This window comes from Bicyclus anynana, chromosome 19, assembly GCF_947172395.1.
Source record: "Bicyclus anynana chromosome 19, ilBicAnyn1.1, whole genome shotgun sequence".
Taxonomy (NCBI): Eukaryota; Metazoa; Arthropoda; class Insecta; order Lepidoptera; family Nymphalidae; genus Bicyclus; species Bicyclus anynana.
In genome coordinates, this window is record NC_069101.1 from 8,394,016 (window position 1) to 8,420,822 (window position 26,807).

Below are 26,807 nucleotides of genomic sequence, written 5' to 3' on the forward strand. Positions count from 1 at the left end.
CAGAAAACTAAGCATTCACTATTAATCAATACTGCTTCAATAAGAAAAAAACAAAAATGATTATTGATCAGCTCTATCAAGGTATGATAGCAAAGTTAACAGCTCAAGGAAAAATAATAGAAATCTCAAATCATTTGTGGTCATTGGATACAAATGATAAAAGGGTCCTATTTGTTTATAAGATTTTTGAGGATTATAACGCCTTTCCAAAAGTGGAAGAAGCTAAGAAAAATGATAACCTTTCTATACTCTACCGTAACCTAGGCAACATAAGCTTTCAAGAACGTAAACACCATAAAGCTTGGCAGTATTATAACTTAGCTCTTTCAAATGCAACACTGTGCTCTGAGAACTATTGCTTAGCATTGTCTAATAGGTCAGCTGCCTTCTATGAAATGAAAAAATACAATGAATGTATTAAAGATATTGAAAGTGTATTGCTATTAGAATATCCCAAAAAAATATTAGGCAAGCTTATGAAAAGGCGAGAATTGTGTAATGAGGCCTTGGCAATTGTAATACCCAATGATGAATATTTATTGGATGACATATTAGAAATGAAGTGCACCAAAGATTCAAGATATGTGGCTGCCGGCAACAAACTAGAAGTGGTTTACTCCGCAGAGATGGGACGACATGTAATTGCAAAGGAGGATATAAAAGTTGGTGAAGTGCTAGCTGTAGAAGATCCTTACTTTAGGTTATTATTAAAATCTCAGCTTTTATGTTGGTGTAGCTACTGCCTTTCTCGACAAATGAATCTACTACCATGTGACAGTTGCAGCTTAGCTCTGTATTGCAGTACTGAATGTAAGGACAATGCTTGGAAAGAATATCATTCTGTTGAATGTCCATTAATGGTGACCTTACTAGACATGGATTTTACAAAACTGGAATTACTCGCCCTAAGGACTGTGATCAAAGCACGCCAAGATCACAATAGTTGGGACGACCTGTTCAAAACTATAAATGCTGCAGATGAAAATTTCAATTCTGAATTCCGTGGACATGTTAAAATTAATGGCCAATGGGTATATGATTCGAAATATTATGCATCTATACATACATTGGCAACGAATTTGGAGAAAAGATCTGTTTCTGATATATTTCAGAAAGCTGTAACATCTGCAATTTTTCTCAGATTTTTGGAAATGAACACTACATTTTTAAATAGTGATTCTGATAAAGAGAAGGAAAAGATAAGGAACACTGTAGCAGGACTCTTGCTATTACATTCTATGACCAGTCCTACGAACATGCACGGTACTAGTACAAATGCAAATGATGAAAATGGCGATTTTGTTGATGATGTTAATATAGCAAGTGCAGCATATGCATTCTTTAGTCTCCTCAATCACTCCTGCGCTCCCAATGTTGTTCGCTGCAATAAACTGGGTTCTGCAAGAATGACTATGTTTGCACTAAGACCTATAAAGAAAGGAATGCAAATATATGATAATTATGGGTAAGTTCCTAGAACATTTTGATACTGTGCTCTTTCCTTGATTAGTTTTTTGATTCTGGTACAACAACCTTTACTTTGCACAGCATGTTAAGCTGTTGGTCCTGGTCATTAGCATTAAAATCTGATAGTGATTGATATAAAAATAAACATTATTGTAAGCCAACCCTCATTTGAATAGTGCTGTGCGCTTAAGTTCTATATAAGGAGAGAATCCAGAAGGCTAATTCACTATCTTAGACATATGTTGGTTGATATATACCAAATTGTGATCCTTTGTAACAGTAGGCTAGTTGACACTTTTGTTTAAATGTTCATAGCTGGTTCATTACTCAACTAGATTGAAATCTTTTTTTCATATTTTTTTCGAGACGTGATAACATGAAAATTTTAGTTAATATGTTTTTGACAATACAAGCCAAAACGCCCGTTTGGCTTGGCTTGGCTTGGCTTGATGGACTGTATTTTATCTGTTTCATGACGTCACTATAATAAATCTCTTACAAATGGAGCATTTGACAAAAACATTAGGACGTTTAGTACATCAAGTGTGTTAACACAAAATAGACAACAGCGTTTTTGACGTTGGAAAATTTGAAAAATATGCGATATTTAAATTAAGTTTTATAAGAAATCCTTAACTTTTATTAATTGATATCAATATATTTCGGAACCTTATTCCATGTCACTATACAAAATTTATATTGTTTGTATTAAATTTGATATGAGTCAACTACCCTATTGTCCAGTGCCTACTGACAACCGTTCATGGATATCATACAGTAGGTAGATGACATTTCTCAGTTGATTTGATGTTTATTATAATAGGTTGTTAATTAAGTGTTAAGTAAAATATGTTGATAATGATGATGTATGACTATAAGCTTTTGATATATTCATATCTATACTAAAATTATAAAGCTGAAGAGTTTGTTTGTTTGTTTGATTGATCGGGCTAATCTCAGGAACTACTGGTCCGATTTGAAAAATTCTTTCTGTGTTAGGTAGCCCATTAATCGGGGAAGGCTATATATTATCCCCGTATTCCTACGGGAACCACGCAAGTAAGACCGCGCGGCGTCAGCTAGTGCTAACATATACATATGTGTACATTTACAGCTCCCATCATGCCTTGGAAGAACGACTGTCGAGGCGTGCCACCCTCAATTACCAGTACAAGTTTACATGCATGTGTGAAGCCTGTGTAAACGATTGGCCCACATATTTCCAGTTTATGACTGACTACAAAGTTATACCACCTAAATTGTTTAATGCCAAAATGAAAATACTGGACCCAGATACATTGGACAATCTGAAAAAAGGCTGCATTCAGGCAGCTATTGAAACATATAAACGTCTTTGTATAATGATTGAGATGTTGGAACCGCATGCCCCTTGCATGGAGCTCTGCGACTGTCAGGAGTCTATGAAACAATGCATAATTATATTTGAAGGAGTGTCAGAAACAGGATGTACACAGTTAATTCAATGGAGAGATATGCTACCAACAAATTTTTCTGGAACTGGTAACTCTTCTGTAATGGAAGCATTCAAAGCGTTGAACTTAAATTTCTAATGAATATTAATATATTAGATACTGTAAGTATATTATTCAAATTGTGTTGATAAATAAGGATACTAAACTTGAAATCAGTAGAACCAAAACTATTAGTTGAACAAAAAAGAGCAACAGCCCCTCTAGCCAAGTGGCACGTCGATTCTCTTTCTACAATCGCTAACGCTTCGAAAACTAGAAAGATGTATGGGAATGACATTTCCTGTCGACACGTGTCACGTGATCAAGATGTGCTATTCCCATACATTTCTCTAGTTTTCGTTAGCGATCGTAGAAAGAGAATCGACGACCACTTGGCTAGGGGGGCAGTTATTTTAGCATTAAGAATATTATGAAATAATAAATATAAAGTATGGAAAATTCTCTTCATCCCTTGTGATATAGCATTCTGTCCTTCAAAGTTCCTCTCATGTTTTTAATATTGTATCAGGACTATGTACAAGAGGACAACTGTTTTGTATATTGTTCAGCCATAATAATTATGCTTAGCGTTGTTGTTAAAAGACTATTGTGTATTTTAAAATATCTATTTTTTTGTTTTTTTTTTTTTTAAAGAATTTCTCTTTAATTTATTCAGATAAATGTATCGCCAGAATATAGACATTTAATATGAGCTTATTAGCAATTTATTAAGAATTATTTTAAGTCTAATTATGTTACATCAAGCTAAGTGATATAACTTGAACATTGATGTTGGGTTGCGACTGAGTTATCTTTATTAAGACCTTTATAATGTTTGTATTTGTGTAAATGTTTATTTATGTTTTGAGTTATTGTTTTATTGCTTGTTTTAACATTTTTAAGTATTTACAATTGTGTAGCTTTGCGAGTGAAAGTAAAAAATATCGCCATATTTTCTGCCCCAAGCGCACATACTACGAAAGCTCAAATATCATCTCTCGCCGCGGACACGTACCGGCTGCATATCGCCTCGCCGTCCACCCGGCTAGGACGCGCTTACGGCTAGCCGGACGCTCACGACTAGAAGGACGCTCACGGCTAGCCGGACGCTCACGCCTAGTCGGACGCTTACGGCTGCAGGACTGCAGTCGTCGGTAGCATCTGTCGCTCGTGTAAATGAACACTAACGTCCTTTGTACAGTACGAAAGCTAGAGGATATTTTTTGAGTAGGTAGGTTTATCAGTCAAATTAAAAACTTGTCCTGTACCTCTTCTATGCTAACGTACCACAGAACTGGAAGTCTGGCTGTGGAGTGTGTGAACTTTTTTTTAATTTAGATAAGCCAGTAAATTTTTTTTTTCAAAATATTTTGCATTGCAAAGTCAAAGACCTGACTAACAATCTGGATAATTATTTGTTTTCTGTTTAAAGATTTAATTTTAATTTAATCTTAATTTAATCTTCGATTTTTTTCTCTCCGTAAAAAAATCCTTCTGCTCCCCAGACAGGGCTAGTTTTTGTTGTAGCTAACAAGAGGTAAAGGACAAGCGTTTAATAGCCCAAATACTTAGCCGAAAACGACCACCAGCTCTCGGACATCCGAAGTAAGGTAGGCGCTTGCTGGCAAGCGGTCGGCGAGGTAACTGCACGCGGTAATTTGTCCGTAGGCGAGGCGTTCTCAATAATGGGTTTTGACCTTAAGAATACGTGTAACGCCCCCGTAGGTTTTTCCATTTTTCTGATCTATACATTGTTGTTTAGTGTGTATGAAGCGAAAGACGTGACGTAGTAACTGAAAAATTAGGATGATTTTATCTTGCATTTTTACATAAGAATATATACTTAGATCCAAGCGCACGGCAGTGAGCAAGCCAAGTTCCAGTAATGCCTACACAAAATGAATGTGTTGAGACGCCAGGTGAAAAAAAAATAGATACACTAGTAGTAATGGGTTCTAGAACCTAAAATGTTTGTGCTTTTTTTGTAAAATTCATTATTGTCAATGTGGTTATTACTTACACAAATCTCGGCCAAGTTCCCAATACGACGGACTGGGAGATTTTACTTAACTGTATACTAAAATAAGTATTAATGTTTGTCTCTAGTTTCTAGCTATAGGTATTCGTTTTGTTATTTCATTATCTAATCATTTAACCACTGTCATATAATATAAAAACTATTTGATTATTAATTAAAAAAAATAAAACAATCGTGACAATTTGAGTTTTATTTAAATCACATTCGTAGAGTTTGGCTACTGAAGGTAAATAAAAATCATGTGCGTCTCAGGACGCATGAGCATGACTGCTGCCGTAATTATGTGTGAGAAAGGGAAGCCAGACAGAGTGACGCCGTAACGCGTTACGTTACGAAGCATTTTAACCTCTCATATAAATTATCACTGAAAAATCTGCTAATGTTTGCCTCAACCTACGTGTAAAAGTATCACTAGCTATACGTTATCAACCCATATACGGCTCACTGCTGAGCTCGAGTCTCCTCTCAGAATGAGAGGGGTTAGGCCAATAGTCCACCACGCTGGCCCAATGCGGATTGGCAGACTTCACACACGCAGATAATTAAGAAATTCTCTGGTATGCAGGTTTCCTCACGATGTTTTCCTTCACCGTTTGAGGCACGTGATATTTAATTTCTTAAAATGCACACAACCGTGATAGCCCAGTGGATATGACCTCTGCCTCCGATTCTGGAGGGCGTAGGTTCGAATCCGGTCCGGGACATGTACCTCCAACTTTTCAGTTGTGTGCATTTTTTTTCACTAGCTATAAAAAAAATTAAAATGCAAAACGTGAGTTATTACAATAATTGCACTGTAATTTTTTAAAATGTGAATGAATGAAACTATTTGCGATTTCAGTGTACTTTCATTAGCCAAACTCGTATGTCTAAAAAAACATAGCCAAACTTTTAACTATTATGTCTAAAAAAAGCATTTTAACAAAAACAGGAATGCATCAACATCAAATCAAAATGTTAAAAGTTTCAAAATCTAAATTACCTTTAAATAAGTATCGAAAATACGGGACATAAAATAACAATATAATATAAAAAACTTAATGTATAATTTATTTTGTTCATGAAAAATGTAAATGCCTATGGGATGAGCAATGAAGCCTGACTTAACTAAAGTTTTTGAATATACTAGCCTCCGTTAGGAATATTAGTGTTCTGTGATATAGCAAACTCGAACTGTACCTACAGCGACAGTGTTGCCACTCTATAAAATAATAATAACAGCCCAATTGGTCGCCTCTTCGAACAATAACGACATTGGTGGTTTAAAAAAAAATATCCTGGATGATATGTGAGGCCTTCGGTGGATCACCCGCCCTGTTAACCAACGTCTGTGAATTGAATTATACTTAATTCAGGCTTGAAACTTTCACCTTATCAAAACAGAAGGTGAAAGTTTCAGTAGGTTATACAGTATACATAGTATAAAAAATCAGTCAGTTCTTCATAGCACATGCCATTCGTCTACGACATAATTATTATCTAGTGTAATAAAAACACCCCTATTTGTCGACCAATAGCGACGAAAATGAAGTATCACTTTCTCTTTCGTCCTAACGCTACGAGAGATAGAGAGAGCTACATTTCGGGTCCGTCGATATTGGTTGACGTTTTGTCATTCTCCTGTCTCGACATATGGAAGTGTTTAGACATGAAAGGGTCGGGTGGAGGTACCTATTCAGAACAGACTCTAGAACTGTAACTTAAATATCTAAATAGCTACATAAAGTCAAATTCTTTATACCCACATTTAAACAGTGTAAAAGTGTATAGGAACAGTGTGTATAATTTGTGTGTGTGCAACGAATTAAAAATTAAAATAATTACCTATTTATTTTTAAATTTAATACGTATTTAGCTAAAAAAGTAGAGCACACTGCAATAAAATCTGGGCGAGGTCGCTTGAACGCTAGCTTACCTAAAAGTTATTCAATGTTCTGTAGACGACGTTCCTAGTCCTTAATACCGTACCTACTTGTTTTTATTACAGTTTTAGTGCCTAGTGGCAGTTTTCAATGTTTTCATACGGTGACTGTCGCGTAACCGTAAACGCGAATTTGTAAGGAATTTAAGCGAATGAAAACATTGAAAACTGCCACTAGGCACACTGATGAACACCCAAACCTTAATATGTCTGGACAAGGAAGATAGTTTACAGGATGGTTTTTTAGTGGGTGATCTTGTGTGGCAGTGATTTGCCCATAGTTACTACTATTATGTATTTTGTGGTTACGTATAAATAAAATTAAATAATCCCGTCATTAGTCATTGTTCTACCACCGCGCACCAACACCAAAAAAATCAATACCTTACTATAAGTCGATTATATTGTCAAAATTTAATCATCATTTCATTCTGGGAGATCAACCATTAAAAAATCAGCTTCACATCACTTCTAATTTAGCAAAAACAGTAATATACAAGTCCAAAAGTCAACAACAAATAATATAATTTAGCATTTAACTGATTCGCTACTGATGGTGCAGGGTTTTGACGCGCACTTGGAATGATTGTAACTTTATCTTCATTTAGAATAATTATTCTATCTGACAATACTGGATGTATCGGACTTTGTTTTACTAAGTAATTTAAAGCACTTTCGACTTCGTTATAAGGCAACACTTCTCTTGGAAGTTTCTCAAACATTGTATAACCGTCTCCTCCATCTGCTATGAAAATAGATGTAATTACTTTATACTCATAATCATCTTGCAGATCGCTTAGCTCTGAACATTTAGTACAAATGGCTTTCGCTTTTACTATACGTGAACCTGCCTTTTGTGCTAAATCATATACTACTTCCACACCTGAATACTGCAAGAATTGGCCTGGAGTGTCGATTTTTCGCCAACCTTTAACTGAATGCTCCAAAGCTTGTCTAAGTACTATTCCGTTCATTGTTAATACACATAGTGTATCGGAATAAGGTACAATAGTCATCAAATCACCTCTTGTGATAAGGAATGGTTTTTCAGCGTGGTTTAATGATATCCTTATTCTGCCTCCTTGGATAATAGATATGTAAAACTGCGAACTATTATTGAAATAGGTTTTCGTATAATCGATGATGGCGTCGTTAAGAAAGTTGCCCATATTGCATTCTCTAAGCCGGCATGAATCTCCGTCAAGTAATACAACAGAACTACCAACAACTTTGTTGTTTATCTGATCAACGTCCTTTTGATATCTTTTAACAATTTCTAATAACTCTGGATCTTCTGGCACATCATTATTTAATAAAATCGGGTTTCCGCTAAACTTGACGATTTCACCTTTGCCATCAAAAATTAGATGCAATTTTCCAAGATATTTTGTGTATGCATAAGCTTGTACCACCGGAACGATTCGTCCTGATTTTTGTTTTACTAGAGCTGGATAAGGACCTTGAGGGTATTCAGGTTTTTCATCTGTGTAATTGCTGTTAACTAGAAAAGTGTTTGAGTGACCACCTATCACTAAATCTATATCGTCAACTTTTTCAGCGATTTCCAAATCTTTTACGAAACCTGAATGACCGAGGGCTATTAAAATTTGTATTCGAAGATCTTTTAATCTTTTGACTTCTCTATTAAGAGCTACAATTTCATCTTCGTACTCAACATTGTTTTTGGGTGCAAGATATTTAGTCTCTGGTGTTAAATAACCTATGATACCTATTTTAACTCCATTCTTTGTTATTACTAGTGAATTGTATAAATTAGGTATATTTTCTAGTTCAGGTACATTGTTTACTATAAGATTAGCCGTCACAATAGGACTTGTCAGGTTTCTTATGAAAGGTACCAATCCTTCTACCTCTTCATCAAATTCGTGGTTTCCAAGAGACTGCAAGAAAAAGGTTATTTTTTTTATATCGTATGAGTTTTGTTTAAATTTTTAGTAGATATACCTACCTGTGTTATTATTTAATTACTAGTTATTACAGATTATCTAAACTAAACTGTATCGTATGAAAATAAAATAATAAATAGCATTCTCATTTATTTATTCTATTATTAAATTTGTCTTTATTCTGATTACAAATTCAAGTGTCCAAAATCTGGTAAGACGAAAAATTTCAAGTCGAAAATTTCAAGTAATTATGAATTTTACCCTAATTATTTTGTCGTTACTGATTGATGATTTATGCGAGCTACAGACCTGCAGTCGAACTGTTCAGTTAAAACGTCTGTGTGTAGGCAAAACTGAGGGCTGCACAGCTTTTTTATAATGATTTTGATTGAAATTTGAAAATTCGATTAGATAAAACTGTACTATGTTCGGTTAAAAACACCGCAGTTCAAAGTCTGTAGTCCAAATTAGTTTGGTCTTATTTTAGGTGCCTACTAATAATCAGTTTTGTTTCTATTGGAGTTGAGTGAGCTGTATGATATCTATGAGTTGGTTAAATGCACCTTATTAGATTATTTTTAGAAATATCTATTATATAGGTTTTTTTTTAATTGGCCAGAAAATGGTCATGGTGGTTTATGACAGATAGTGGAAACTGGAAACCCTAGAATTAAATATCTGCCTCCTATAAGACGTTATTATCGTATATTTTCAGAAGGTTGGATTTAAAATAAAACAAAATTGTTGGTTCTTATTTCATTTAATAACCTATCAAGTTCTTGTGCTACCATGCCTTAAAAATAAACTGAGAATTTAGTAGTAGTAGGTGCATATGTCTTATTTTTTATAGAAACAATTAATTACAATTAATTTAACAGTGACAAATTTGTATAAAACAAATAAAATAAAAATATGTATAAAAATTGTGACAAAGTACTTGTAAATCCTCTATTGGTAATGGTATTGGTATTGGGGATTTTGTCCAGTACAATCACCCTTCCTTCGAGTGCTGGGAAAACTGGACTATGTTGTTTGATATAATTAATTGTACAAAACAGTTCGTTATAGTTAAGTGTTCGTGTCGGTAGGTCACTAAACATAGTATACCCGACACCTCCATTGTAAATAAATTGCGGCATGATAACATTATAATCTGCATCTTTGACTACTTTACTGTACTTTGGTATGGAACAATTTCCACACCTTGCTTCCACGCTTACTAATTTCGACCCAGCCGGTTTGCTATTATTGTAAACAACTTTCAAACCCGAAACTTGAAGAAATTCGCCGGGATAATCTAGATCACTTAAATTTCTTATTGAATGTTCCAACATTAGCATTAGAACCTCACCGCTCATAGTTACAATAGTAAGATCTCCGTCAAAGGGCAATACCGCAATTAAGTCACCCTTGGTAATTTCTGCGGGTGTTTCATCATGTGCTATTGATGATCGTATACCACCGCCTTGAAGAACTGCTATGGGTGCATCCGTCCAGTGATTATTACTTTTGTATTCATTAGCATAACAGGATACCATTGCGTCTGTTATTAAATTTCCCATATTGCATTCTTTATGTTGACAACTAAGTCCTTCTAAAACAACTGACGTAGTACCAACTACTTCGTCAGTATAGTTGAGAATTTGAGCCCTATACTTTTCTACAATATCTAACACTTCAGGATCTTGAGGAATGGTGTTGTCCAATAATATAGGAATTCCATCAGCGCTTAATAAATCTGAATCCTTATTAAATACCATGTGGAGTTTACCAAGATATTTGGTATAGGCGTACGCTTGCACTACAGGAACTTTTTTCCCAGATGGTTGCGTGACGTACGTAGGATAGGGTCCTAAAGATTTTTCAGAATCCGGACTTGAGCCGTTCCAGAGGAAGGTGTTCGAATGTCCACCGATAACAAGATTCAAGCCATCAACTGCTTTTGCAATTTCTAAATCTCTCAAAAAGCCGGAGTGTCCGAGACCTATTATTATATGAACTCCTTCACTTTTCAGTTTTTGGACTTCCTCTTTTAGTGCGATGATTTCATCTACATATTCAACATCGTTTTTGGCGACCAAAGTTTTTGTTTCAGGGGTTAAGTATCCTATCACACCGATTGATGTGCTTGAGATATTAAATATTACAGATTTTCTTAGGTTAGCTTCTTTTTCTAGTTCAGGTACTTTTGTTAATATAAGATTAGCTGCTAAAACGGGACAAGTTAAATTTTCTATGAATGGAGATAATCCGTTGACGCCTTGGTCAAATTCGTGGTTTCCAAGTGACTGTAACAAAAGAAAGTTACAAATAAGCAAGAGAATATATTTCATATTATTCACATTCAGGTTAGATGAGATATCTACATATTGCTACATGCATACAGCCAGTAGTGGCACATTGACACAAATGAAAGCCTTATGTATAGTCGTGCATGCACTGTTAAGTGATTTTTTTTAAATTTTGAATACTACAATTTTTATTTACACGACAATTACAAGCGAAAAGTAAAAATCTAGAAAATAAATGTTCATGTGGATTGACGTGATAAGTTTACAACAGATGGATGGATGATGGATGGATACACGATCTCGAACAATACGCAAGTAATCATTTCGGTAACCGTCACCGGGTTAATATTTTTTATGTCAACGTCTTATTTCTGAGATCATTTTATGAGTATTATCACCAGTGTCGCTTTAAGATTAATAACTTTATTTTCTTCTCATCACAATCTTCTAATCAAACTAAAAATCTTCTAACTAACTAATAATAACAAGTAAACGACGGTAACAATAAGGAAATGGAGATGAACAAGCGGGATTAGACATTATGTATAAAAGTCAATAAAATTGACATAAGTTACCACCTTATAAATTAGTTACCTATATAAAAGAGAACGTGGCGCGCTCTACATCTTCTCTACTGTTATAGCATGGTTATGTTATACAATGTTTTACAAAAGTTAGCAACTAACATCCCAATAGCTTCAAATACAAAAGCTTCTAAAAGCACATAATGATGTACCTAATCATTATATGTTGAATTAGGTGTTCAAGTTACATTGAGTATAACATACCTTGAAATTGTATGGTGATTCTTAAGTCCATATTGGAGTCCGTAAATAACGACAGTATATAAGCCTATTCTAAACAATATAAATGACTTCGTTCCGATTCAGTAGTTTAGGTATAGTAAAATTAATTAACATTAAAATTAACAGTAAAATTAAAATTCTCAATTTATATTATATTCAACTAAAATAGGTATATTTATAATCAAGATAAAATTACATTAATAAAGATACATTAACATCATTATTAATTTGATCAAAATAGTACAACCTTCATAAGACTAGCAATAACATTCTAATATTGATATGTATCATAGTGTACCTACTTACGTACATTTATATTTTACGTATATACTTTACGCACTTGTTCAATTAAGTAATAAAATAATACTGTAAATTAAAGATTTGTAGTTAAAGATTGTATCTTAATATACACAGATATTATACTATTATTATGCACTGTAAACTTCGTTCAATAATTAAGATATCGAAGCCCATTCTTAATTAATATAATGTTATCCATGCTATAATTAAAAACGCTATACCAAACGATCCTCTTGATATGGTAGCTCTATTTATTGCTTCAACATTGTGAATTATTACTCTGCCTTCGACCTCAGGATGAACAAGATTCGTTGAGTTCATATAATCAACTGTGCATTGGAATTCGTTATACGGTAAAACCGTGAATGGCAATCCCTTAAATACATTGAATCCATCGCCTCCATTCGCCATAAATCCATTTGTTAAGATATTATAGTCGCCAGTTTTGTTTAAAGGGCCGTAAGTAGGAATTTGACATTTTCCACAGCGGACTAGCACGTTTACGACTCTTGCTCCAGGTGGCTTCTTGAAATCGTATTCTACTTTTAAACCTGATACTTGTAGAAATTGACCAGGTGCACTTATAATATTGTAGCTAGAGACGGAGTGTTCCAGCATTTTTAAGATCTTTATTCCATTTATGGTTACTTTTACAAGATTGCCGTCAAAAGGCATGACACTGTAAAGATCCCCCTTTGAAATATTGAAACGTTGATCAACATGGCTAATCGATGTTCGAATTCCACCACCCTGTATGACGGCAATTGGCGTATCTGTCCAACCCTCACCAAAGTATTCCGAAGCATATTTGTCAATCATTGCATCGGCTATCAAATTACCTAAATTGCATTCTTGTATGCGACATGATAGACCATCTAAAACCGTAGATGATGTACCTACAACTACTTCTGATATTTTAATTATATTCTCACGATATCTCTCAACTATGGACAGTACACTTGGATCTTGTGGTACCGATTTATCTAAAAGAATTGGGTTCCCATCCAATCTCACAATTTCTCCACGAGAATTGAATAATAGGTGTAGTTTGCCTAAATATTTAGTGTAAGCATAAGCTTGTACTACTGGAACCTGCCTTCCTGATTTTTGCTTTACTAACGTTGGGTATGGACCTAGTGGTGTCTCAGAATCGATTGTTTCACCGTTCCACAAAAAAGTATTCGTGTGACCACCGATTACAAGGTCAATACCGTCTACTTTCTCGGCAATTTCTAAATCTTTTAGATATCCAGAATGTCCTAGAGCAATAAATATTTGAACGCCTTCGTTTTTTAACTTATTTAGTTCTTCTCGAATTGCAATAATTTCATCTATATAATCTACGTTATTTCCTATTGCTAATATTTTAGTTTCTGGTGTCAGGTATCCAATTATGCCAATTTGAGTACCGTTAATGTTAAATACAACTGAATTCATTAAATTTTTCTCAGCTTGCAAAGTAGGTTCTGAAGTCAGGATGAGATTGGCAGCCAACGTAGGACATGACAAATTTCTTATGAACGGTGTTAGTCCGGAGACGCCATTGTCGAATTCATGATTTCCCAAGGACTGAAACAATTAAAAATAATATAACAAGATTTAATATTTTGTTATGGGAAAGACATAAAGTTATATAATAAATTGAAGAAATATGAATAAAATAAGTAAAATAATTGGCAAAAACATTAACTTATGAACTTAGGAATAGTAATAATATTTAGTAGGTTTTACACAGATGTGAATTACAGTACCAAAACCAAGGAATAGAAAGTAGATTAAATATATAAGATATTAAAATATTTTTATATTTTACAACTAATACCATTTTATTATATATTAGGAAAAGATTTGGTTAACTTTATTTCAATTTCTGACATAGTTACAATACTAAGGAATGAAAAGGCACTTAAATTCGATGGCCTTTCCTTCGTTGTATAAAAGCTGCAAGTTTGCCCATAGAAAGTTTCAAAGATTTCAAAGATCCATATTCTCAATCTTTTTTTGAATTTATTCTTGCTTGGGCATATCACACAACTAATAATAAAAAAGATGCATAGATTATAAAGATTTATGAACGTTTGTATATCTACTGTATACAGTTGGTTAGAATATAACACACAAAATGTTTTGCGATTAATAGTATGATACTTACAATGGATTAGACTTGATGAACGATATCATAACGAAGATTTCATTTTGAACTTTTCAATTGAATTTTTACATGCACATGATAAGTAAAATAGTCGTATATTAGTAATGATAATAATTAGAACGAAAATAATCTTATTCTTTTATTCTTAAGAAATCATTACACACTTAAGCTATGCAAAACCTTAATAATGCAACTACAAAAACTATAAGAGAAGAATTTAATGCAGGTGCTGAGTCAGGTTCTGAGTCAGGTGCTGCGTCAGGCGCTGCATCTCTGTTTAGTAATACAACACGGTCCGCAATTTCGGGATACACCGGACTTCTCTTTTTAATATATTCTTCAGTACAAGTTATCGCGTCATATTCCAGCTCTACCCTGGGCAAGTCAGATAACATTGAAAATCCATTAGCTCCATTCGCAAGTGTTGACGGCATTAATATTTTGTAACTGGTTGTATCATTTATAGCAAAGAAGTCAGGAATTGAACAATCCCAGCAGCGTACGACGGCATTTGTTACTCTCGATCCACGTTCCTTCGCAAAGTCATACGATACTCTTATCCCAGAAAATTGAAGAAAACTGTCTCTAGGAACGTTACGACTATATTCACCAACATTATGTTCAAGGACTTCTTTTAGCACAGCACCACTCATTGTTACGACTACTAAATTAGATGACTCTGGTATTGTATTTAGTAGATCGTGCCTAGTAATTGTTATAGGGCGCACAAGTGGTCTTATATTGCCAGCAAAACTGCTTCCACTTAAAATCGCTACAGGTACATCAGTCCATCGTTCACTTTGATATCTGGTTGCGTAATAATAAACTATAGAATCTGCAACCAAGTTGCCTAAGTTACATTCTTCTATTCTACATGAATCACCTACAAGATATACTACACTACTGCCGATTGGAGTAGATACAGAAACATCTCTGCTATGCCTTTGAATGATGTCAGATATTTCAACGTTTTGATTGATTGTCTCGTCAAGCAGTATTGGATCAACCTCATAATCGGTTAATACCCCAGCGGGATTAAATACGGCACGAATTTTTCCAAGGTGTTTGTTATATGCAAAAGATTGTACGACGGGTACGCGCTTTGAAGCTTTTTGTACTACGACAATTGGCTCAATCAAAGTTTCTTCAGCGTTTGATCCATTCGAGAAAAACAAATTTTTTTGACCGTTAATAACTAAATCTATGCCGTCCACTTCAGTTGCTATTTCAATAGCTTTTGTTAGCTCAGAATGGCCTAGAGCAATGATAATTTCAATATCATTAGCTTTAAGTTTGGCAACTTCTTCATTCAAAGCTATCACTTCATCTATATATTCTACTGTGCCGTCTCTATCTAAAGTTATCTTATCTGGAGTAACGTATCCCACAATACCCACTTTGACTCCTTGAATATCTTTCACAACAGACTTTTGTATAATTCGTTTTGCTTCCTTAGTATGAATAATAACATTATTAGCTAATACTGTTGTATCCAAATTTTGTAGAAAAGGTGTTAGTTCGGTGGAGCCAGTTTCCAGTTCATTGCTTCCCAGAGACTGAAAAGATGAAAGTTATGTTAGCATGTTATTCACAAACGAGTATAAGGACGATGTTCTGAAAGAGCGTACAAAAAGTTGATAAGGTATTCGATTGAAATACAATTTATTTTGTTGGTTCCTCCACGTTTCTTGCATTCAAGTAGATTCAGTTTTTAATAATTTATAAAATATGTAGTTTTGCATCAAATATTTATTGTTTTACTACTTAATATTAGATGCAAAATGAAAGTGCAAAAGTGTAGATAGATCAATCAACAATATTACATCCCTTTCAACATTGATTACGTTCTTTTGGAACATGATTTGTTAGCATGCATGCTATTTCAAACAGAAGCAAAGTATATTGAAATCGTGCAGTAGTTGTCTGATCAAGAGGGCATTTAGAACAGCGTAATGGTATCAATAAAATTAGATATTGAGTAATATATTATCTCTTAACTATTTATTGAAAATATAAATAGATATCAGCCGTGATAGCCCAGTGGATATGACCTCTGCCTCCGAATCCGGAGGGTGTGGGTTTTGAATCCGGTCCGGGGCATGCACCTCCAATTTTTTAGTTATGTGCATTTTAAGAAATTAAATATCACGTGTCTCAAACGGTGAAGGAAAACAACGTGAGGAAACCTGCATAGCAGAGAATTTACTTGCTTCTCTGCGTGTGTAAAGGCCGGCGTTCAGTATTATACTTGGTTTCTGTTTGAGTAAAATTGTTTTAATTAGTAGGTATTTAGTAGAAGTATAGATAGTTCAATCCACGATGACGTGCTTTTTTTGCAATCGCTTACAGTGTAAGTGTGCAATGAAAACTGCAAGAATGTGAGTTCTATTTCTACACAACGAGTATCAATGTGTGCGCACGCACAACAATTAAATTAAAATGAATTTCGCATTTGACTAGAAGTAAAAATAAAAAAACAGACAAAGAGTCGGGCGCGTTTTTGTGAATTGAACTTACTATACAATTAACAGTTAAAATATACTAAACGTTCGTTATTAATAATTTTATTAGGTTATTTAATTTATGTTAGAAACACATAACATTAAGCGCTAAGCAGTAACAGAAACTACACAGACAAACATAAAAATACAATTCCATACAATTTCAGTACACATCTTACTTTTTTAGTTATTTTATTAGATACTGTAGCTAATTCAGTTTTGATTTTGTTAGTATTACATGCTAAAATCTTGGTTATGTATAACTTACTTGTTTCCAAAAATATTTTCAGCACACCTATCAATACTAGGCTTCTGCAAAATACGTACGTATCACGTTATTTTATTATTATTTATTAGTTAAAGGTGCACATATTTTGTAGGTAACAGCTGTTTTACTCACATTATTCGTGTTGAGATTAAAAACAAATGCAGTAGTAGTTACAGGAAAATGTTAAATATTTACAAATTAAAAGACAAAGATGATGGTCCATTTCAGGTCCACTCTTGTATCCCGTATTATTAAAATTTAAAAATCTAACTAAATAAAAAGAAATAAATAAAATAAAACCTAAGTTTTTGATTTATATCAAGATGGCGCCCATAGAGCAACTATGACAGTCATGACAATTGACAGCAAACGTCAAATCGATTACTGCATTGAAAACGTCCTCGATCCGCCATTATTACCCTTATAAATGTTGCATTTCTTGGGAGATAATGAATATTATTTCGAAAGAATTAAAGTAAATTCGTAGATTTGTATAATCAAAAATAATTAAAAAAAATATCCTCTTTTATTTCCGCCAGGGTACAATGACTGATCCTGGGCTCCTTATAATTTTGGATTTTGAAATATCCTTTTTTAATTTTGAAATATCGATCCCGGATACTCAAGAATTCAGCTAGAATAACAACTTTTATGTCGGTGATTGATTGTTGATAATTAATTAAATATTCTCGGATCTTCTTCGTTTGATATGTGACAGCTCAGTAACGCACGACGTCAGCTTTTAAACAAAAAGCTTCATTATAGACTCCGCGCCACGAAACAAGTCTCCAAGACGCGGCGTAATGTCATTATGGCGCTCATCTTCATTTGGTAATGGCGTTCTGTCATTTGTGTAAGGCGCTGTCAATTTTAGTTCAGGTTTTAGCCGCGGGACTTCTTTCGTGGCGCGGAGTCTAATTTTGGTTTCGGTCCATTTGAGTTACGATTACACAGACATACACAGATAATATCTACTATACACATACACACGGAGAGACACGTCAAACTTATAACACTCCTCATTTTTAAGGGATTAAAAGCCGGCGTTATTTTTTGCGAAAATTTAATTACATTATAATAACGAGTTAGCGACTAACTATGGGCTTCAAGAAGGCTCAGAATTACACAGCGGGCGATGGAACGAGCTATGTTAGGAGTATAACTGTGTGATCGAATCAGAAATAAGGAGATCCGCAGAAGAACCAAAGTCGCCGACATAGCTCAACGAGTTGCGAAGCTGAAGTGGCAATGGGCGGGGCACATAGTTCGAAGAGCCGATGGACGTTGGGGTCTCAAAGTGCTGGAGTGGCGACCCCGCACTAGTAAGCGCAGTGTTGGCCGACCCCCCACCAGGTGGACTGACGACATCAAGCGAGTCGCTGGGATTCGCTGGATGCAGGCGGCTCAGTATCGTGATGTTTGGAAGTCCCTACAAAAGGCCTATGTCCTGCAGTGGACGTCCATCGATATGATGATATATACGAGTAGGTACTTTGGATACTCCCTCATCATTGTTATTTATGCTCTATCAACTGTCTGTTCGTAGTGGAGTAGGATAGGGGTACCGGGTAGAGTTGGGTAGGGGTACGTTAGGTTTACCAGGGGTATGCACTTCATAGATGCATAAACGCAATGCATATATCCTGAGGATTAATAACAGTCCTGTATTATAGGAGGAATTTTCCATTTTGTACAATGTGTAGGTATGCAGAGAGCCTACCCTAGTTAAAAACCTTGTGGACGTCACTGTACCGTACCCCTACCAAACCCCATAGGCGTATATAGCGTGTGGGTCGGGTGGGCCGGGTTCAACCTAGAATGGTCCAGTGCCCACCCTAGATTACTGGGCTACCGATTTGAAATTCCATGAGAATTCAGAAATACAAATAATTTTACACAAAATATCATTTAAAATATCTACGGTAGATGTAGAGTAGCGGTAGGGTATGGCGTCGGGTTGGGTAGGGTTCCTACCCTACCCAACCCCTACCCTATCCCTACCCTATTCCTGTAGGGTAGGGGTAGCGAAGCTTGACCGGGGCCGCGAGTAGGTAGATAATAGTAACTTAAAGCTTATATTTATCTTGCTGCTAATTCCGTTGTGCATAAATCCTCAATATTATTATGTCTAAAAGTAGATCTATTCTCGTTTAATCCTATTCCCTGTTGAAATGGGTAGGTTGGTTGTTTGTTACGAGTACGTTTCGAGTCACTACACGCTAGCGTTTCGACGCCCGCCATTATTTGAATAATACCTACATTTTTAGTAAAGGTATAAAGAACCGTGATAGCCCAGTGGATATGACCTCTGCCTCCGATTCTGGAGGGCGTATGTACGAATCCGGTCCGGGGCATGCACTTAATTATCGCGTAATTAATTAACTATCGCGTGTCAAAGACATCGTGAGAGTTTTCTTAATTCTCTACGCGTGTGAAGTCTACCAACCCGCATTGGGCCAGCGTGGTAGGTAGCTATTGGCCTCGCATTCTGAGAGGTGACTCGTGATCAGCAGTGAATATGGGTTGATAATGAATAGGTAATATTAATCTACCTAATTTTCATCTCACTTGCTCGGAAAAGTTTCTTTTGCTCGGTGAAAACGGCAATCAAAAGTCGTTTTTGTTGCTTGTCAAGAAACTTTGTTGACTTGTTATTTGTTAGTTTATTTATTTGATACCTACTGTAGCTAATTAAGTCTTATTTTTGTTTTGATTTTGTATATCATTAAATATAATTAGTTATGTATAATTTACGTGTTTTCAAAAATAATTTCAATAATAATAAATTGGCTAGGCAGGGAGAACAACACGAGAGGAGAAGGGGAGTGTTAGTTAACTGTCAAGGCAACCCTGTGTAGGGTAGGTTTTTAATTCAAAGGTTTAATTTAAATAAAAAGCCTCAATAGCTCAATATTAAGAGCGGTTGGATTCATTACCGAGGGGTGGTGGTGCAATCCTCACCCCGTTGGTCTATTGTCGTACCCACTCCTAATACAGTCTTTCCCGACTAGTTGCAGGGGAATGGAAATATTGGTCATATAAAAATATGGCAAATATTCTTTTTTTTTTTTTTTTATAAATCGTCTCCTCTTATGAACACCTTAGGAAGTTTTCGCTTAACCATTGAATCAAAGGTCGTATACAGAAGGCATTCTTGAGACGGAAGTTCCTCTCTCTGGAACCCCTGACCGCCGCTCGCTAGAGTACCTGCTCAAAAGCCCCGCAAGTGGAGTAGTAGATTGATTTTTATAAATTTAAAAGGGTTTCTTTATATTTTGTCTTCGTTTGCGTGTTATTCAGGTTTTCACAAATCCCGCGGGAACCATGGAATTTCTTGAAATCTATTTCTATTCCAAATGTCAGCCAAATCGCTTTTGTAGCAGCAGCGTAAAGGAGGAACAAACACACACACACACACACACAAACTTTCACCTTTATAATATTAGTGTGATATATCAACATAGTTTGAAATTAAAAAAAAAAGCATGAATGAACGATAAAAAAAAAATTAACTGTTTCACAGAAAATAGAACAAAGGAACATTGTGGAGAAACGCTAGTGTGTGAGCTGTTAGAGCTGTCAATTAGTTTAGTTCAGGATCTATAAACAATTGAATTAGCCTCAGAGTTCATTTGCCGGCTCAGCCATATTGTCTATTTTTTTTGTAATCTAGCACAACGATATTTTATTCTAGACATGTTATGTGGCTACGTGTGGTAGAAGTGTGGTGCGAAGATTTTTGTTTCTTTTGTGTAAATTCTTTACCCTTCATTTGGGCCCCCCAAATAATTCTGATACAAGGCCCCTCAATGGCACACTACGCCAGTGATATGATGTATAAAGATGTACCCTATATTTACGTAACGAAACAGCAAAAATATAACAAAGTAACAATGAGCCAACTGGGTGTCATTTTCACATTATGTAACAGGAGGTGACGCAACATGTATTGATTTTCCCGTGTACATAACACTCGTATACTGGATATAAAGAGTAATCTGTACATACATACAAACTATGGCAGTGGTCTGTCCGTCTGTGGCCCATTAAATTGCTGAATGCTTTTCTATTTTGTTTTATCCTTTACTTATGAAAGGTCTTTCTTTTGTTTACAAGCTGTTTAGATTTACGCTAAAGACGATAAAGCGATTTAGCGTTACCTACGTGTCGTGTAGAAACCGAAAGGGTGTGGATTTTCATCCTCCTCCTGACAAGTTAGTTCGCTTTTATCTTAGATTGCGATCAGGCGAGATTTTAGTCAAGGGCTAACCGGTAAAGAATAAAAACTAGGTACTAATAACATAACATCATTAATGTAAAAGAGTGTTTTTTTGATCTAGTTACATATTATAACTTAACGATATAGCTCAACGAGTCGCGAAGCTGAAGTGGCAATAGGCAGATCACATAGTTCGAAGACCCGATGGGCGTTGGTGTCCCAAGGTGCTGGAATGGCGACCCCGCACTACAAAGCGCGCGCGAAAGGGCGCGAAGAGAAAATACCTATTCGATTAATAAGATTTCTTGATTTTTGTATTCACGAACAATAAAAATAAAAAAAAAGCTCTAAAGATTATTACCGATTCTCATTATTACGGATTACGTGCTGGAGCTTTGCAGATTATCTTTTCCGCACGTTTCATGCAATTAATAATTTGTTGTAGTCAGTTATATTTAATTATTTTATTATACCTATTATTTAACTGCTAGGTATTTAATAATCGGCTATGTATTATTATAATTATAAAGTGTAACTAAATATATTCATAATTAAGGTAATTTAACTCGACATAAATATCAAATGATACCATGAGTTTAGACAAAATATTTTATAATTTTTGTTTTTTGTAATTGTGTCTCTTAAAAGTATTTGTTTGGTCAATAACTTAATTGAATGCGTCCACAGAGTTAAAACATAGATACTCGTACGCTTTTGCTCATAAAACAGACATAGTCGAGGTATCTACTTAGTGCTAAGTGAGCCCGTGTGCACTGTCAGCGATAGAAAATTTTGCAGCCATGAAAATTGCCAACCCGTTTGTTGATTGACTTACATAGCCGCTTTGAGCTTACCCGCTTAATTAATTCACAATTTCAGTGCTTCAAGGATCAATTTTCAAAGTTACGTAGTTATGTAGTTAGGTACTACTCAGTCTGTATATTACAGTCACTTTTCATTATTTTCATCGTATCAGCCGATTGACTTCCACGGTAGGACATTGGCCTTTTGTAGGGACTTCCAAACATCACGATACTGAGCCGCCTGCATCCAGCGAATCAAAAAATGATAAAATATTTTATTTAGGTACCTCAATAATTTATTTATGTACACTTTACAGACCAGAGGTATTACAAATACATAACTATAGTACATCCTCGCTTTTACTACCTACTCTTTATAATTATTAATTATAATTGACTACAACGCAGATATTATTTGTACAAAACGTGCGGAAAATATAATCTGCAAAGCTCCAGCGCATAATCCGTAATAATAAGGTCGGTTCTTTAAAGCTTTTTTATTTTTATTGTTCAAGAATACAAAAATCAAGAAATCTTTTGGTCAAATAGGTACTCTCTTTTTGGGCCCTTCGTCACGTCCTCTGCAGAACATAGGCCTTTTTGTAGGGACTTCCAAACATCACGATACTGAGCCGCCAGCATCCAGCGAATCCCTGCGTCGTCAGTCCTCCTGTCGAGGGGTTGACCAACACTGCGCTTTCTAATACGGGGTCGCCACTCCAGCACCTTGGAACCAACGTCTATCGGCTCATCGAACTGTGTACCCTGCCCATTGCCACTTCAGCTTCGCGACCGTTGAGCTATGTCGTCGTGTGTGTCACCTCTATCCCAACAATATTGCAAACCCTAACTAGGAGTCGTAACAAAGAGTCCTAACTACGAGTAATATTATAATTGCGAATGTGACTGTCTTTGTTAATCTTTTACGTCTAAGCCGCTAAGCCCCTTATTTTATCCCCATATTCCTACCGTAACGGGAACTACGTAGGTGAAACCGCGGGGGCGTTGTTAGTACAATATATTTCGTGGTTAATTAACGCATGACGTAGTCACAAACATAATTTTATCAATGTCTATTTTAGTGGTATTCATGCTTAAGTAGGCATCAATTAATAATTGAGTAATTGGACTAATTAGGCTAAATAAAGCGGTGTTTTGAAGCGACTTCTTTTTTAATTTCAATTCAATTTGAGCCACAAATTTACTTAAATGTAGGGTACGTATTTAACTTACTAACTTACTCTAGGATTTACACAGAACACTAGTTATGTTCGAGTTAGAAAGTGTAAGGCGAGGGCGTATTTAGGAGCTTAGCTCAACATGAGTTAGTCAGTTAGCTCTCCATGAGATTTTATAACTTTTACAAGAAAATGTTTTTTTTTTATAATGGAAATGGTATAAACTTACTTACTATTTATAATAGCTATTATTACGTCTTTATGTGATATAAAAACGAATAGACTTAGACCGTTTTGTTTATTTTATACTGTTACTAGCGGACGCCCGCGACTTCATCCGCGTGAAATTTAGTTTTTCACAAATCCCTCGAGAACCATGGATTTTACCGGGATGAAAGTGTATGTGTTAATCCAGAATAAAATTAATTTCCATTCCAAGTTTCAGCCAAATCGGCTTTAAAGAGTAACAAACATCCATACAAACTTTCGCCTTTATAATATACCTAAGTAGCATAGGATGAAAACACTAAATTAAGTACGGACTAAAAGCAATACCTCCCTACTTACTAGGTACTCTATTCTACTTAAGTCTTCACTTAAGTACAAATAAAACTAGGTACGAAATTGTATTATGGAAGGATTTTTCAAAACTTTTAAGCCGTTTAAGTTTAAAGGCTTCGCGATTCCGTCGATCGTGGTTCTAAGTTTAAAAGTTTGAAGAAAAGTTTTTTGTTGGATTTTCTGCACAACTTCAGCATTTCCACTTTTATTTTACGTGATTTCTGTTCTTTGGCTCGGATGCAGGTATCTGTACTATAATACTTTTAATTTTATTGTACTAGCTGATGCTGCGCGGTTTCACCTGCGTGGTTCCCGTTCCCGTAGGAATATGGAGATAATATATAGCCTATAGCCTTACTCGATAGATGGGTTATCTAACACTGAAAGAATTTTTCAAATCGGACCAGTAGTTCCTGAGATTAGCGCATTCAATCAAACAAACTCTTCAGCTTTTTAATATTAGTATATATAGTATGTATAGACTTTCTTTAGCCTAACCTAAACCTTACGATTTTATTTAACTTAACCTAAACCTACTGTTTAAAAAGTCTTTGTTTAACTAAGCTTAATCTATGATCGACTTTTATGATCATCATCAGCCCATATTCGGCTCACTGTTAAGCACGAGTCTCCCCTCAGACTGAGAGGGGTTAGGCCAATAGTCCATCACGCTGGCCCAATGCGGATTGGAAGAATTCACACACCTAGAGAATTAAGAAAATAAAATCTCAGGTATGCAGGTTTATTCACGATGTTTGAGACAAGCGATATTAAATTTCTTAAAATGCACATAATTGAAAAGTTAAAGGTGCTGCCCCGGATTGGATTCGAACCTACGCCATCCGAATTGAAGGCAGAGGTATATCCTGTCGCTGTCGCTGTTTCTATTCACGACTTTTATGATACTACGGAAAAATTAACATTTTTCGGAGATAAACTTAAATAGACAGACAAAATGTCAAGGTATAATAAGCTTAGACTTCGTTAGTGCTGACGGTACACTAAGCGGTCTTACATAAAGATAACTACTAACTATACCTAGTCTTAAATCACAGCGTACACTAATCGACACAAGCAAACGACATAATTAACAGGATATGCATGTATTGTACGATCACAAAGCATAGGTACATACGTATTATAGACACATAGGAAGAATATAGCAGTTGTAGACAAGTTAGGGTATTTCCATATCTAACCACTCAACGTCTCAATTTTGGTATGAGAAAAACTAAATCTTTTTATAGGTGGAATTTTAATGAAGTTATTTTTAAAAGTTTAACGATCTAAGACAATGATAATTTTATACTATAGATAGTTTACGTCCCTACAAGATTTAGCTACACCACTGAGCACAGTTTTGTCTTTAATTCCATTATATATCTAAATATATAAAACTCAAAGGTGACTGACTGACTTAATGATCTAGCAACGCGCAGCCCAAACCACTGGACGGATGGAGCTGAAATTTAGCATGCAGGTAGATGTTATGACGTAAGTATCCGCTAAGAAAGGATTTTGATTAATTCTACCCCCAAGGGGATAAAATAGGGGATGAAAGTTTGTATGAAACTTTGTCAATTTAAAACGATTAGGCTGAAATTTGGAATGGAAATAGATTTTACACTGGATTAACACATAGGCTACTTTTCATCCCTAGGGTGTTCGTTAGTTTATGTATATATAGTTTTTACACTTGCTGAACACACAACTCGACATTGTATTGTATTATTTGTTTAAGTAACGTTCGTTGTTTAGTAAGCGACTAAAATGAAATTAAGTCATTTTTCCACATTTATCCGCCTCAGTTTTGCCCCATCTCTAGAATAAAATATCATTGACCTCAGAATGGTATAGTGTTTTATTTGTGTAGTGGAATTTTTAAAGGAAAAACCAGTAATTTTCCATCATTCAATTATACTAAATCATCTATCGTTTGTATATTTTGTATTATTGATAATAATAATAAGTCAATTAACTTGCCGGACTCCATTTTCTTGGGTGTAAGTCTAATGTTAGGTAATAAATAAACAATGAATCCGAGGGCTTTAATCTGGGAATATTTAATTCCCAGATTAAAGCCTTACTAATATTATAAACGCAAAAGTTTGTATGGATGTTTGGATGTTTGTTACTCTTTAACGCCGCTACTACTGAAGCGATTTGGCTAAAATTCGGAATGGAAATAGATTTTACTCTGGATTAAGACATAGGCTACTTTTTATCCCGAAAAAAAAAACCATGGTTTTCCGAGATTTGCGAAAACTGATGATTTTGGTGATATGAATGTTTGTTACTATTTCACGCCTCGACTACTGAACCGAATTCGCTGAAATTTGGTATAAAGATATATTATAGCATGGATTAACACACAGGCTACTTTTTATCCTGGAAAAAATCATGGTTCCCGAGGGATTTGTGAAAAACTAAATTCCACGCGGACGAAGTCGCAGGCGTCCGCTTGTATGTAATATCTCTGTGAAAAATCGGGGACCTCCAGGGTAGTAATGTACCTAACTTACGATTCAAAATCACTGACACCTTTAGTATATCTAATTTTTTAAATCGAATATTGAGATATTTTTTTACCGAGATTAATTACTTACTTGAAATCTTGCAGACATATTATACTCATTAGAAACGATAAAAGTTATTGAGTTTGAGAGGAGAGGTACGTTTGACTAGACCTTTATTTGCGTAGGCAGTGATACCGAATGGAGACATCGGCATTGTTAGGCGATGCATCAAGTGTCAAACGAGACGTGGCCAACAAGACGGAATAATCACAGATTGCGATACCGTTGCAAGGCTCTCGCAAGATGGCTCGCCCCTAGGGTTGCCAATCATCTATCAATACTTATATTTAATCAATCTCATCAATTCTGTACATGAAATATATTTCCAAAATAACTATCAGGGGGTG

The 26,807-nt window shown here is 35.2% G+C and overlaps 2 protein-coding genes across 2 annotated transcripts in view; one reads left to right on the forward strand and one right to left on the reverse strand.

Moving 5' to 3' along the window:
- The first annotated feature begins 26 nt into the window (after positions 1 to 26).
- LOC112045334 (SET and MYND domain-containing protein 4) lies at positions 27 to 5,158 on the forward strand. Its single transcript, XM_024081482.2, has 2 exons — positions 27 to 1,465; positions 2,582 to 5,158. Exons 1-2 carry the CDS (start codon positions 57 to 59, stop codon positions 3,036 to 3,038), a joined length of 1,866 nt encoding a protein of 621 aa, XP_023937250.1. The 5' UTR covers positions 27 to 56; the 3' UTR covers positions 3,039 to 5,158.
- Positions 5,146 to 26,807, reverse strand: part of LOC112045364 (uncharacterized) — a 69,750-nt gene continuing 48,088 nt past the window's right edge. The window contains exons 4-7 of the mRNA XM_024081516.2: positions 14,642 to 15,910; positions 12,587 to 13,771; positions 10,126 to 11,093; positions 5,146 to 8,800 (exon numbers count right to left, since the gene is read on the reverse strand). Coding sequence (XP_023937284.1) covers positions 7,375 to 8,800; positions 10,126 to 11,093; positions 12,587 to 13,771; positions 14,642 to 15,910 — 4,848 coding nt within the window. The 3' untranslated portion in view covers positions 5,146 to 7,374. The remainder of the gene's footprint in view (positions 8,801 to 10,125; positions 11,094 to 12,586; positions 13,772 to 14,641; positions 15,911 to 26,807) is intronic.